This window comes from Echinops telfairi, unplaced genomic scaffold, assembly GCF_000313985.2.
Source record: "Echinops telfairi isolate 266 unplaced genomic scaffold, ASM31398v2 ScPeMD7_5868;HRSCAF=6743_0, whole genome shotgun sequence".
Lineage (NCBI taxonomy): Eukaryota > Metazoa > Chordata > Mammalia > Afrosoricida > Tenrecidae > Echinops > Echinops telfairi.
Window position 1 is genome coordinate 13,196,769 of NW_022109767.1, and position 15,037 is coordinate 13,211,805.

General features: G+C 40.8%; 1 protein-coding gene across 1 annotated transcript in view; it reads left to right on the top strand.

Moving 5' to 3' along the window:
- The window catches only part of MARCHF1 (membrane associated ring-CH-type finger 1), a 431,151-nt gene that overhangs the window by 134,843 nt on the left and 281,271 nt on the right, over nt 1–15,037 (top strand). The window contains 1 exon segment of the mRNA XM_045295763.1: nt 5,406–5,431. Coding sequence (XP_045151698.1) covers nt 5,406–5,431 — 26 coding nt within the window.

Here is a 15,037-nt window from a genome sequence, read left to right on the forward strand (position 1 = left end):
GCCAGGAAAATTTAACAGCAAAGCTATCTTTTCATTTCCAAAAGTCTTGGGGGAGATGCGAAGTACCCTGATTTAAGAACCACGGGAGAAGTGCCAGGTAGACAGGCATGTGTGGCTGAGCACTGCACTGCTAACTGAAATCTTCAGAGGGGTCACCAGAGGGACCCTGGCAGCCAGGCTGGACCATCTGCTTCCACGGTGTCACTACAAGTCAGTTTTCTCTTTCTCTGTACCCACTACTGCCTCTTGACCCATATGTGGGTTGCAATTCAGTGCATCAATTTATTTCTTGATTGATAATTGCATGGACATAGATTGTTGACCCGAATAGAGTGTAATCCTTGACACCTTCAATTTCCTCACCATTTATCATGATACTGTCTGTTGGTTTAGTTGTGAGCATTTTTGTTTTCCTTATATTAAGGAGTACCAAAACTGTAGTCTTTTACTTTCATCAGTAAGTGATTCAAGTTATCTTCATTTTCATCAAGCAAGGTGTGTCATCTGCATATTCTAAACTGCTCATGATTCTTCTAATCACATAGCCTTATTTCTCAAATCATTTGTTCAGCATACAGATTGAATAAGTAAAGTGAAAGAATAAAACACTCTCTTGCACATATCCTATTTTAAATCATTGACTATACCTTTGTGCTATTACAAAAAAACCTCTTGGTTTACGTACCGCGTCTGCATTTTGCAATTATGATCGATTTTTAGATTATATTTTATATATCACTTTGCCAGTACATCGAATTGTATTTTAGTACTGTGTGTTGGTCTTACTACATCCTGAAATTTTCTGTTTTTTATTCATTATAATATTTTTTCTGAAGATCCTTTTGGATGATACAATTTCATCTACTCCAGAGTTTGGCTGTTTGATTTCTTCTCCATTCTTTTGCTTTTTATTTAGCTATTTTCTTGCCTTATTGCATGGAACAAGCTATAGGATAATTGTTGCAAAGGAAATGGTGATAGCTAACTCCTTTGTTTTGTTCTGGTTCTTGAAGATACCGTCTAGTGTTGCCTTATCTAATAAATATGAGATAAGTGTGCTCCAGCTTTTTTCAATGTTTTGATATAAAATGTTTGTATCAAGGAAATAACATTCCACTATAATACTATTTTTGCCAAGATTTAAAAAATCATAGCCAATGCTGAATTTGGTGCCCTATTGGTGTCATGGACTTTACATTGAACTGCTAACCTCAAGGTCAGTGGTTCAAACCCACCAGCTGGACCAGCTGCTCCCTGGGATAAAGATAAGGCCATAAAGATTTCAAGTCTCCCGAACCCCAGAAGCATATCTACTTCGTCTAACAGGTTGCTGTGAGCAGTCTGGAGAAGGACATCATCACACTTGGTGAAGTAGAAGCGCCGCAAAAAGAGGGGCAGGTCCTCAACCGGATGAATTCACACAGCTGCTGCCACCACGGGCTCCAGCTTAGGGGATGGAGAGGCCGGTGCAGGGCCTGGCGGTGTCCCATGCGGTCGTACACAGGGTCGACATGCGCTGGCACTAACCGGATGGCACCTACCAGCAGTGCGCTGAAATCCACTTGAGGGCAGCGAGTCTGAGGGGTTTTGTGAGTGTGTCGGCAAGATTTAAGACTGAAAAACATATAACACAACTATAACAACATCTGAAGAGGGTGACTCCCAATGACATAACCCATCTGAGATTAAACCCCAACATAAACAAACAAAATACAGAAAATTTTGAAAAACAGATCAGGTCTAGCATGCATCAGAGGGAGGAACCACCGACAAGGTTTTACCCATTCGAGTCAGGTTTAGCCTTTTGACCTTCGATAGTCTTCTCTCCAGTGCACCCTGTTTAGTAACCACACTCCTCCCATCCCTCAGTGATGGACAGAGGGAGGTCCCCGGAGCCTTATTGCCTATGTAGTTCCCACAAATGTGTATTGGGCCACCACTGTCAACCATAGCCTTCTGTAAACCGGATTCTCAAAATTTAGTCTCTGATTATATGACTCCTTCAACTTCAGATTATATGATTTACACTCCTTCGGTGACTGATGACAGTGTGATCCTTCCATGTGCATGAGTTGACATCTCACTTAGATGGCTGCTTGTTTGGAACCAAGCCTTTAAGACCCCAGATGCTACTTTATCTGACAGCTGGGCACCATCTAATATCTTCACCACATTTAATTTTTCTTTTAATCGTTTTATTAGGGGCTCATACGACTCTTATCACAATCCATACATACATCAATTGTGTAAAGCACATTTGTACATTCATTGCCCACATTTAATTTTTCTTTATATTTTTCCCAGCCATTTTAATGGAAGCTAATCCAGACATCATACCATTCCATAGTTCAATCACATCAAGCAGTGTTGCACAGTTGTTACCCAAATCAGTTTCAAAACATTTTCTTCCCCCGGAAGTCCTTGATATCAGCTCTCCCTTACCACTCTCCCAACCTACCGTTCTCTCCGTCAGATTTGGAGTATATACTTTACAATCCTTGGATCATGGATGTCGGTGTGCATCTATGTTTATCTGCCTCTGGTTCACCTTACTGACATCCTTGTTCATTGAAGATAGACAATCTTATCGATCATATCCCTGTAGCATAAAGCGTAGGTTATTTTAAAATATCTTAATATTAAGGATTGTGGTTTCCTAATCTTTTTAGACTTTTATAAGTATGTTTTATCTATTAGATATATAATTTTCCATCTTGAATATTCTAACTTATATTTGTTATGATAAATTTACAAAATGAGAGGGAACAATCCTTTGCTGTCCTCTGGAAAAGTTCGTTTGTGGTTGAAATGTTCACTCTGAGACAATTTCAGGATCACAGGGAGTTGTGGCCAGGAAAATTTAACAGCAAAGCTATCTTTTCATTTTCTTTTCTGTGTAGGGATACTTTCAATTACTGACTAAGTATCTTTGATGGCTATGAGATAGTTTGGCCTAGAATCCTTAAGAAGCAAAAAATCATCAGACAGTTGCTTCGTAGTTATCAGGAAAAGATAGATGAAATGGAGAAAGAAAGAAAGAGTGTCAGTATTTGAATGCATTATTGAGTGGCCACTGTTTAGTTCTCCTGGATAGATGATCTCTTAAAATACCCAAGAAGCTGAATAATCTCATCATATTATTAACCCAAGAGGCATAAGTGTCTGTAATTTACAAGTTACATATTATTCTCTACTTTCATAGCTAAACCTAAAAATTTTTGGCTCAATTTTACTTTCATCATTCTTGTACTTTTCTATGCATTTCATAGATAACTTAGCCCTTTGTGAAATAAAAGAGAAATATTTTCCTCATCTCTTTTTAGAATACTAAGAAAAAAAATTTTTTAAGTGTAAATGCTTTTTTTTTCTTCTTTTTTCTTTTTTTAAAAATTATTTTATTGGAGACTCGTACAATTCTCGTCACAATCCATACATATATCCATTGTGTCAAGCACCTATGCACGTTTGTTGCCCTCATCATTCTCAACACAGTTGCCTCCTACTCTAGCCTCTAATATCAGTTCCTCTAGTTCCTTAATGCTTCCTCCCCACTATTATGATCCCAATTCTACCTTACAAATCTGGCTTGACCAGAGGATGTACGTTGGTACAGATAGCAACTGGAAACACAGGGAATCCAGTATAGATGACTCCTTCAGGACCAGTGGTGAGAGGGGCGAGGCCTGGAGGGTGAAGAGAATGTGGGGTAGAAAGGGGGAACCAATTACAAGAATCTAAGTATTGCCTCCTCCCTGGGGGATGGACAGCAGAGAAGAGGGCGGAGGGAAACATCGGACAGGGTAACTTATGACAAAACTGTAATAATGTATGATCTATGAAGGGTTCATGATGGAAGGGGAGTGGGGAGGGAGGGGGAAAATAAAAAAAAAATTTTATGAAGTATATTAGTTAGAAGGAGAAAAAGACAGTTTCCTCTAATAATTTAGAACAGAAACAAAACAACAACAATAAACCCACCTGCAGTGAACTAAAGTCAGTGCTGACTCACCGTGCCCCACCACGGCAGCGTGATGTTCAAGAGGACAACTGCCAGACCTTTCTCTCTGCTGTTGCGGGTATTCGGTTGAGGATATTGCTTGTTTCATTACTATGTCCCTTTGAAAATAAGTCAAGCAACGCTTTTCTTTTTAGTCTTAGAAGGTTTACAGCTAACTCATTTAGCCTTCCAAACTGAATTTAACAAGAAATGAGTCCTTTTTATTTGCATTTCACATAGGAGTCCGTTGAGAATCAGAGAGCTTAAGTAACTGTGAATTCTGATCGAGTCCACAGTGCAGACTCACTTCTGTACCTGCTTTTCACTCTGTAATGGACACAGGACCTGAAAAAATGCTTGTTACATCATTACATCCCGGTAAATAGCATTTGATATTTACAGGTCAGTCATGGGATATATGGATTTGTATTGTAACTGTGCATCTAAAATATGAAAATGTTCACTCTGAAAATTGTTTATTTCCACTAGGAGTGTGTAGTTAAGCATAAGAAACACTTTCCTTGGATTTCATAATTATTAAATAAGCTGGGGAAAAGAGGGCATTGCTTTCATAATAGCACATCTCTGGAATGTCACCCAGTGGGTCCTCGTAGTCCTCTTGTCTTGATGGGTGCATGCACCCCGGCATCAATCGATCACAGCTCCCAGTCAGTAAGTTAAGCACAGTCACTTTGAAACCTGCTCGGCGCCTGCTCTTTAACTAGACACTGACTGGAAAATAGGGGTCAGTTACTAAATTTAGACGGGTAGTTTAGGGAACAATTCGCTTTGAAGTACTTTTCTTCTCATCAAATCTAAGGAGGTTTATTGCACAGGCTGAGCCAAAGCAGCTGCTGGTCTCAATGTGCTCATACAATTAAGAGTCGAGGCTTGGTATGCAATGGACCTCTCACGACTGACTTTTAAGAACTCCTTTGTTGTCATTTTCTAAAGTCTAAGACAGCGTACCAATCAGAGGACATTATCCAGCATTCCTCCGGGACACGTGGTGTCTCCTCTTTCCATGATGAGAACTGAATCTATTCAAACAGAGAAGCAGCTCAGGGGTTGGCAAGTACTGCCCAGTTCTTCCGACATTCACTTGACGCTCGTCAGCCAGAGCAATAGCAGCCTCACTATCACGTTGCCCTTACGACACTTCCCTAATACACTTCCTCATTAGCGTGCCCCATCTATTTGTGTCTGTTTGACAACACTCTAGATATTGGCTCCATACCCCTCTTGTCTCCCGCTCCCTGTGACCAATGGAGGGGAGCCGGCAGAGGGAGGACAAGGAGTGGAAGCACCTGGCTGCGTTGGCCCCCTGCTGATCTCTGTGTTGGCCCTTCCGAGAACGCGCAGGTTGGACGGTGTTTCAGAGTCTGTTTCTGACATTGCTGCCTTCCAGCCTCAAGGTCGTCTTCCATATCTGTCGTCTTCCCCCAATAATCCTTCTAAAGCGGGACTCCGAGGTGTTGTTTAAAACACATACTTCATTTTCCCATAAATAAAGAGAGATGTGCTTAAAGCCCACATGCTTAAAACTGCACTTAAAATAGCAATAGCGTGAGCATGGTGATATAATCATTTCTTACAATGCACCTTTCTTTTTTGATTTACAGTTCAGAATGAATTTGGTATAATATCTCGCCAAGTCATCTATGTTTAAATAACCAGGTTGGCTTCTGTCGTAAGTGCAAAGGGTTACGTAAAGAGAGTTACAGGAAAAAGTGAACTGAGATTCATTTTATTATCACTAACACCTATCCTATGGGTCTGATCTTTACATTAAAATCTTATCAAATGGAGCGTACTAAACATAGAGGAACTTGCGGTACGTACATAAGAAGACTTTACGTGAGAGAAGGGTCTTACTTTCTGCTTCATCCTCCATGAATATCCCATGCTATCCCACGTGGGTCAGGTGTTTTAATCAGTTCCTCTGACCGTACAAACTAATGATCAAAACATTGGTCTAGAAAAATCCCATCCTTTAACTTTACACTTTAATTAAAACATACAAATAATTACACACGCGGAGATAATTTTATCCTTGGCTCTCAAATTTAATTGTCCTCTTCTGAAGACTGCTCAGAACCCATCTTCTAAAGCATGCTTTTTTAACTAGCATTAAACTTACGGCTCTCTAGCCAATGAGGGAGGATGCTGCTGCCAACACACCACCATCTCTATATGTCCTCTGAGTAGGTTCTTTCCTCCTCTCACAGCAATAACAGGGCATCGTTGCACTGATAAGACCGATGCATTCTGAAAGGTTGTCTTCGTAAGGTTCCCATCCTGCAAGGCTTGCCAATTCCAATTCTACTTGCACTTGGATAGATAGCATCCACCAAGTTGACACTTCATATATAATTAAAAACAAACCTTGTCCCAATCTTTGCCAATCTATCGCAGTACTCGGGCCTATTACTGTGGTCCCAGTGCCAATCCTTACTGGCCTTCTTCATAAGGTTTTCAAAGTCAGAGAGTTGAACAACGGTCTGTTGAAACCCACAAGTCTTTCACCAGCATCTAGTGATCCTCGTCTAGAAGCCATGCTGGAACCTGTTCACTTAGATGGCCCAGGTGGTATTTGAAATACTGTTTCCGTAGCTTCTAGCATCATTACCAACATACAACTACCAAAGTGTGACAAGGTGACAGACGGGTAGTAGAAGCAAACATATTTGACCCTTTAGTCCTCTTTCTCCTTTACCCTTTTCGTTCTCCCTTGCCTTAATTCCTTCAACAAGCATTAGTGTCCTGCTTTGATGTAGAGGGGCTTAAAAAGCATCCCCTTTCTCCCACCTGAGCGTCATGATAGCAGCAGTCATGGACTAAGGCCGTGGTTCTCAAACTTCCTCACTCCGCGACCCTCTAATACACTTCCTCATGTGGTGGTGACCCTGTATGTGGGGGTATCTGTAGGTGGGCGGACCCACCTGGAGTGGTGTCTCAATTCCTAAGATTCAGAAATATGGTCTTAGGCGACCCCTGTGAAAGGGTCATTCAACCCCCAAAGGGGTCGTGACCAAGAGGTTGAGAACCGCTGGACTAAGGTATAGTTTTAATCTTTTGCCTTGAATTGTTATTTCTAAGTTAACTGCCTGCTGATTACCATACAGAACAATCTCCTGACCTTGGCATTATTCGTCCTGAATCTTACTAGCTGAGCTATCTAGTCCACACTATTTACATCGGTTTCTCTTAGTATGGGGCAATTACTCTACAGGCACAGTGGAGGCACAAACTGCACATTTCTCAAAAGGAATTCCCACGGAGTTAATGGCTACATTGCTAGTTCCAAAGACGTTACTGGAAATGTGAGTAGGATAATGAGGTAGTGGGGAACAGTAACAGAAATGGCATGAGAGCGGAGATATTTCCCTGGCTCTTGAGCAGGGTAAAGTTAGCCTCAGTTGGCTTCAACACAGAGGAATAAATGAATCCTTTATTCTGACCAAGCACAGCACACACCACACTGTGGTAATTATTATTGAAAGCTTAAGAATATGTTTTATCAGAGTAGCAAAGCAAAAATACAATGTGAAAATGAATTCTGCATTTTGTGTTGTTGCAATTTTTAATTGGCCTCTGGTGCCACTAGTCTTGCCCTCTGCCACTTCAAACAAAGGTCTTAGAGGGGATCCACTGGTGGCTCTTCTCCTGATGGCTCTGGCACTTCTCTATGCTTCTGAGAGCGCTCTTAAACACAGGAGAATGGCTTTGATGGAAGTGTGATTTTTGTCTCTCAGCAGATCATGTTCTCAAGGAAACAAAAAATGATGACTTGCGTCACACCCTTTACTAAAGTGGAGACTTAATCTGACTTCACTCCTGCCCACTAAGATAGCAGAGAACTCTTTCCAAAAGGGGATTACAGCCACAGGCATAGATGCCAGAATTTATAATACTTCGCATAAAGGCCATATGGCTAGGAGGGCCATATTAATTGAATTCATCTTAAGAGCCTAACTCCTTTCTGGCACAAAACTCTAGAGAAGGTTTTTCTCTTCTCCAGAGGCTAGTAGTTTCTGTCCCAGCATCAAAGAGATGAATGGAACGTCCATGTACATCTGTGCGGTAAGCTGTGCAGTCACATGTGCATACAGGAGTTACCACTGTATGCACAGCTTCTCCTTTCCGTAGTTCATTATTTAGATTTCTCTCTTGCCTGATCTGGAAGGAAGGAGATCATTTACATGGAGGACAAGACTCCATGATTGAACTGTAGCTTACAGTGAAATGCTGATATTCTCTATCTTAGCCCTGCTATAAAGAAGGCCGATTTACCTAACAATTCAGACGTTAAAAAAATGAATCCCTTTTAGTAATGGCCAATTGACTACTTAAAGTTTTAAAGAAGCATGTACATACTGATGTTGAGAAAAAGTTTAAGTCTTTGAGGGAAAAGTCCTGTATAGGTCAGAGAAATGCACTGGCTTTCCACTTTCTAATTTTTGTTTTGTTTGGAAGGTGTATAATTTGAGGGGTTACCATAGCAAGGTACCACAAATTAGATGACTTAAAATAAAAATTCATCCTATCAGAATTCTGAAGTCTAAAGTCTGAAATCAAAAGGGCAACAGGGCCATGCACCCTCTGCATTCTCTGGAGAAGAAATCTTTCTTGCCTCCAACAAGCTTCTGGTGGTACCCATCAACCTTCTGTGTTCCTTGGTTTGTATATGCATCCCTCTAATCTTTGCCTATTCCATCACATGACCCTCTGTGACTCTAGATTTCTTTTTATAAGGACACCATATGAATGAGATTTAGAGCCTTCCTAAATCAATGTTATAGGTTACATTGCAAACTTTTCCCAAAATTTGTGCTATAAAATTTTAATCCATAGAGATTTAATGGATTGAGCATTACCAATGTCTGCGGATCCCTGGTGTTGTCGTATTTAGTCACACATTGAGCTGCGATCCCCAAGATCTGAAGTTCAAAATCACCAAAGGCAGCTCTGTGGGAGCAGATGGGACTCTCTCCTCCCAGAAGGAGCTCTAGTCTTGGAAACCCACAGGGCCAGTTCTCCCCTGTCCTGTAGGGTCACTAAGAGTTGGCATCGACTCCATGGCACTGAGTCTGTGAGTTTGAGACCAGGTTGGCACAATAAACCTATCACAGCCTCTACTTGAAATATGGAAGAATTCTGTGGTCAAATTACTATATAACAGAAGAAACATTAAAAATGGCAGGAATACACAAATGCACTGTGTCAAAAAAAAAATCTGGTCAATGTTAAACCACTTCAAGAGATAGCATATGCTCAAGAACTAATAGTATTAAAAGTTCAAGTTGCACTGAAAGAATTAGTAGAAAGTAATATTCCAGAAATGGACAAATTTAATAAATCTTCCTGGAGGTGCATCATAGTACATGAAAAAAAAATTAGATGAAACAATGTGGGTGTAAATCTGATGGAAAGACGATTCCCATTAGTTTTGAGAATCAGTCCATGGGTAACAAGTTCAGAAGTGCAAAACTGCTGGCTCCTCTGAGGGGGAAGAAAAGGCTTTCTCGTCCAGTAAAGTGTTCCGGTCTCAGAGTGACAGAACAGAGTCAAACTGCGGCATCTAATCTCTTCATGGCCCCAACCTCACCGTTTAAATGGAGAGCTTGAGATGCCAGCTTTATGGCTAGCGGTCCAGTGATTAACTAACTACAGCACCAGAGTTCTTTCTGCCGAGTCAAACAAACAAACAAGAGCCCAACGTCGTCCAGTCGATACTGACTCATACTCACTTCAGTGCCACTGAGTCTCTGTTGACTGAATGGAAACCCTCCAGACTGGAACGGCCCCTGTGGGTGGCGAGACTGTAGCACTTCACAGGAGTGGAAGCCCCTCTTTCTTTTAGTGAACCTCTTACAGCGTTTCTGAGGTTGCAGATATTGGTAGGAGAAGATGGCCTCCTCAAGTGTTAGCCAGAACCCTCACCAGGTCCCCTACCAGCGAGTAAACCAACTGAAAACCAAGCTCACGGCCAAGGCCCATGCCAATCCAGCCAGCGCATAGGACAGGGAGAACTGCGCCCAGGGCCTTTCTGAGCCGGTGGTTCATTACAGAAGAAGAAAGGCAGATCGTTCTCCCAAGGAGAGGCTGCTGGCTTCCACCTGCTGACGCTGTGGGTAGCGCCCCAACGTATAACCACGGCGGCAACATCCTCATACAGGTAGTTCCAAAATTGTCAGTAGGTGTCTCATGTGCACACACAACAAGCAAGGCATATCATTGGCTCCTGTAACTGGAGCATCAAATGTATCGTGTTCTCTTAAAGGAGACCTGATAACCTGATAACCCCAAGGTCAGCCACGTTTTCCTGCCTTTCAGCGGTTCAGAATCGCCCATGGGGCAGTTCTCCTCTGCCCGTAGGGTCTCTCTCTATGAGTCAGAATTGGCTCGGTGGCAGTGAGATCAGTGAGAGCAGTACTTTCTGGACAAAGCCTCACAGTCTCTTTTGTAGGTTTCTATGCAAAGGACTCTTGAGTTGTCTCACTTCTGTCAACAATGTTATACAGAATTTTTAGACAAATTGTGCTTTCGTTTTCATTTGTGACTTACTATCTCTCCCCAGGCTCTAGACATGAATTATGGACACAAAGCAGTGTACTTAGAGTGGTGCAAACAACTCTGTTGTTTGTTCACTTAAGGGTTGGAAATTCAAGTCCACCCAAAGAGGACTTGGAAGAAGATGTTGGCTATCTAGTGCTGAAAAATCAGGCATCATGACCCTGTACCTCTGCTACACAGATTATATCAGACATTATAACCCTGTGGGGTACTATAGTTCTACCTCACAGATCATATCAGCAACCCAGCACAGAAACGAATTCCCAATGACTGTAACTAAGAGAACATGCTTTCCTCCTGAGAATTTATTCTGAATATCATGTTAGCTAATTTTACATGATTACCTTTTAGGAGATTTTCATAGTTAAATACTGAAGAGTATTTTTATTAAGGCTTCTAAGAGGGGAGATTTTTTTTTCTAATCATTTTATTAGGGGCTCATACTAAGAGGGGAGATTTTTGAGTTCATGGCATTTCAATTTAGTGTTTAAGTAAGGATATGACGTACTTTGAAATTGCTGTTCTAACACCCTTACCACACAAATAATCTTGACACTGTGCCTACAGAAATGTCAAGAGTAGAAACGTCCGTGTCATTAAATTCAATTTTCTTGTATACAGGAATCAGCCTCCATAATTTGTGAATAATCACTTGTCATATGATGACATTGAACTACTCTCTGGTGTCCTCTTATGTTTGTCCAATTGTCCTTGTAGTTCAGTTGAGTAGAATCTAATTCGATGGCATTCCTACAAGGGGTCTTTGCTAATGTATTACATGGAGGATGAGTAAACTGTATTGTTTTAAATGTATTGTAAGGAGCTATGAGAGATTTCAGAGATGTGCACAGTATCTACTTTCCATAATGTAAACATTTCTAGAGGCATGAAAACAAAATTGCTATTTTGTGCAATGCTGCATTAAGGTTTGCTTTCTATGACAAATTAATGTTTGCTTCTAGGGGAAATATTGCTAACTTGAAATTAATTTCACAAAAAGTAAAATATTTTCTGAAGCTTGAGCCATACACTTAAGAACATGTATGTTCTTTCTCCATCGTGGTTTTGATCAGTCATAATTGACACTTCAACTAGACACTGGGTAGCAAGAAGGGAAAGTTTGGTAAATGGGCCTGCGAGTTAGGAACCTTTACAACATTTGAAATAATTTGTAGTTTAAAATGTACTTGAGGTTTTGACGTTTTCATGACTGCTTTTTGTTGCCATCCACCCAACTGTGGTTTGGCTTTGAAACCAAATAGTTCATTATCAGTGGAACATTTTTAAATCTTAAACAGAAAAACAGAAGAATGCACCCTCTCTTCTGCTTTGCATTTGTGAAAACTGTGGGTTTGGGAGACGCTCATTACCTTTAAAACACCATTTTCAGTAAGAAAATGAGCCCTTTATTGGGCACGTTTAGTATCGAATAAGAATGGACCAGGTGGCTAATAATACACTGGCTCCTCAATTTAAAGCAGCTTATTTGACAACAAAAAAAGTAAAGCCTCACGTGTCATATGTTCGATGGGGCAATAAAAGATTATGAAAGCAGTCTCACAAACATCTGCAAAAACACCCTGATGCTAAACAGATTCCGGGATCTGTAAGAGAGGCGTGAAAGAGAGCACCACACCGGCATCCAGTTTTGTTCCGCTAACTGGTTAGATGGCCCTGAAGATCTTTGTCCTTCGATAAAAACGTCTGCCATCGCTTGTTGGTGGTGCCAGGTGCCGTACTATTGGCTCTGACTCCTGACAACCATGGTGCAACAGAATACTGCCCGGTGCTGTGCCATCTTCCAAATGATTGTGTCAGAGTCCATTGTCCACTTGTGACAACGCATCTTGTCTGGAGTCTTCCTCCCTTCCCGTGCCTCTACCTTACCAAGTGTGGTGTCCTTTCCAGGGACCAATTTCTGCTGATAACGGGTCCAGCGTCTAGGAGACGAAGACTTTTCATCCCTGCTTCTAAGAAGCATTCTGGCTGGGCTTCTTCCAAACAGACTTGTTTGTTCTTCTAGCACTCCATGGTATTTTCAATGTGTTTCACCAACACCATAAATCAAGTGCTTCCATTTTTCTCCAGTCTTCCTTGTTTATTGTCCAGCTGTTACATACATATTACGTGACTGAAAATGCCATGGCTTAGGTCAGACTCATCTTGGATCTCAAAGTAGCATGCTTGCTTTTCAAATCTTGTGCACAAGCTTTACTTACCCAAGGCATCATTCTCTATTGTCTGCTGCTTCCATGAGCCCAACTGTGGAAGCGAGTAAGAGGAAAGCCTGGACAACTTCACTCCTTTCTCCATCATCGGGAGATCATATTACCTTTTCGTCCACATGTGAGGATTTGGGTTTTCTTTACACTGCGTTGAGATCCACGCCGAAGGCTGCAATCCTCAATCTTTGTCAGCAAGTGCTTTCAGTGCTCCTCATTTTCAGCAAAGAAGGTGGTGTTATTTGCATATCATAAATTGTCAATAAGCCTTCCTCTAATCTTGATTCCAAATTCTTCTCCACAGAGCCCATCTTCTCAGGATACAGGTTGAATAAGTATAATGAGCATGCATACGCAGCCCCGACATAACACACGTCTTGATTTTAAACCACACAGTATTCTCTTGGTCTGTTTGAACACTGACTCTTCATCCATGTACAGGTTTTGTATGGACACAATGAGGGATTCTGAAATTGCCATTCCTATCAAGACTATCCCTAGTTTGTTGTGATCCAACCATCAATAGAACACAAGTAAACGTCTTTTTGTGTTCTCAGCTTCCATCCAAGAGCCATCTATCGGCTCCATGTCACTTGTTCCATGTCCTCTTCTGAATTTGGCCCAAATCTTGGGCAGTTTCCTGTCAATATACTGATGCACCTGTTGTTGAATGATCTCCATCTCCTTAGAAGGACTGAATTTTGCTGTAAGAACCTGAAATTACATTAAAATGTGTCTTCAATAGTTTTCAAGCACTTTCTGTAGCAACAAGAATTAGAGCTGAGTTTCTTAGTACTCTAAATATTCACTCCCACCTCTACAAGGCTGACAAGCCTTCTGATTGCAGATGAGCCTATAACCTACCATGTCTTATCTAACATATCAACCATCTGGCTCATGAAGAAGCCTAAAACTGCTTTCAGAAATAGTTGAAGAAAGTTAATAATTCTGAAAGTTAATTCAAAAGAACGGAAAACCCCCCACAAGTTACCTGATTTGACAGACTGAAATACCAGATTAGACTTTTGTTCTTGGCAAACATATTAATTCTCCAGGAACCATTTCAGACTTACTCTACCTGTACTTGGACTAGATGGATGTGGTTTCAGTAATTTAGACAAAAATCTGAATTTCTTTATCTGCTTGCACATATTTTATCTAGAATTGATTTATATGTCATATGCAACTGATTTTTTACTTCCATCATAAATTTAAGAGGGATTTCACTTCTTTGAACTAATGTTGAAAACCAAAAAAGATTGTGTGGTTAAAAAATGGAAAGAAAATGAATGAGGTTTTATTCAAGACTCACATTTTAATGGAAAGCAGTTTCTGGCTCATTGGTGTAAAATAACTACTTGTTGATTGTAATAAAATAACAGCAGGCTAGGTGAGTAGTTAGGATGCTTTTATTATATTTATTAGATATAAAACAATATGTCATTTGTTATTGTTTTTAAATCTTACTTTCTTACAAATGTCCTATTTTGTACCCCATATACTACAAGCATTATAGCAGTCCATGCTTTAGAAGTAACTACTGCAGGGGCAATGAATTACTTTGCTCTTCTAGCCAAAGTCTCTACCTTCTTTTCCTGCATGGGTCTGGGAAGAAGGTGGGCGAAGATGGGGTTCATCTGTGCGTAACGCACAGCATGCCCTGGAATGCCATCCTGCTAGGTGCAAAATGAGCCCTCCGCAAAGAGGAAGAGGAATCTCTTTCCCATCAAGAGCAAGGAGTTGTGTACATCTTCTGGACCCAAGATTCCTGTACAGTGACCCTCTTGGATACAGAAGACGGCGAGGAGGAGGCAGAGCAGAAGCAGGAGCTAAAGCGTGGAACAAAGTGATGGAGTTCCCAAACCAGGGATCAAGTAAAGCTCAGTGCTTTAGTGCAGGAGGCTGGCTTGCTAAGTAGGGTGCCTCTGGGCACTTAATCAGCCATAATAAAATAAGTTTTTTTTATATTTTCAATTCCTCTATGCCCTTATTTGTTTTCTACAAACCATATTTCTTTAAAAAAGACTTTCTTATATTCCAAGTTTTAATTAGCCTTTGTAAAAAGTTTTATCTTTTCTTTGTAACTCTTAGATGACCTTCTAAATGACTTTCTCTTTAAATACTCTTATCACCTGGAACTATAATAAAGAAAAAATATTAAATTAAAACATCGGACAGGGCAAGATATGACAAAATACCCATTTATAAACTATCAAGGGCTCATGAGGGAGGGGGGAGCGGG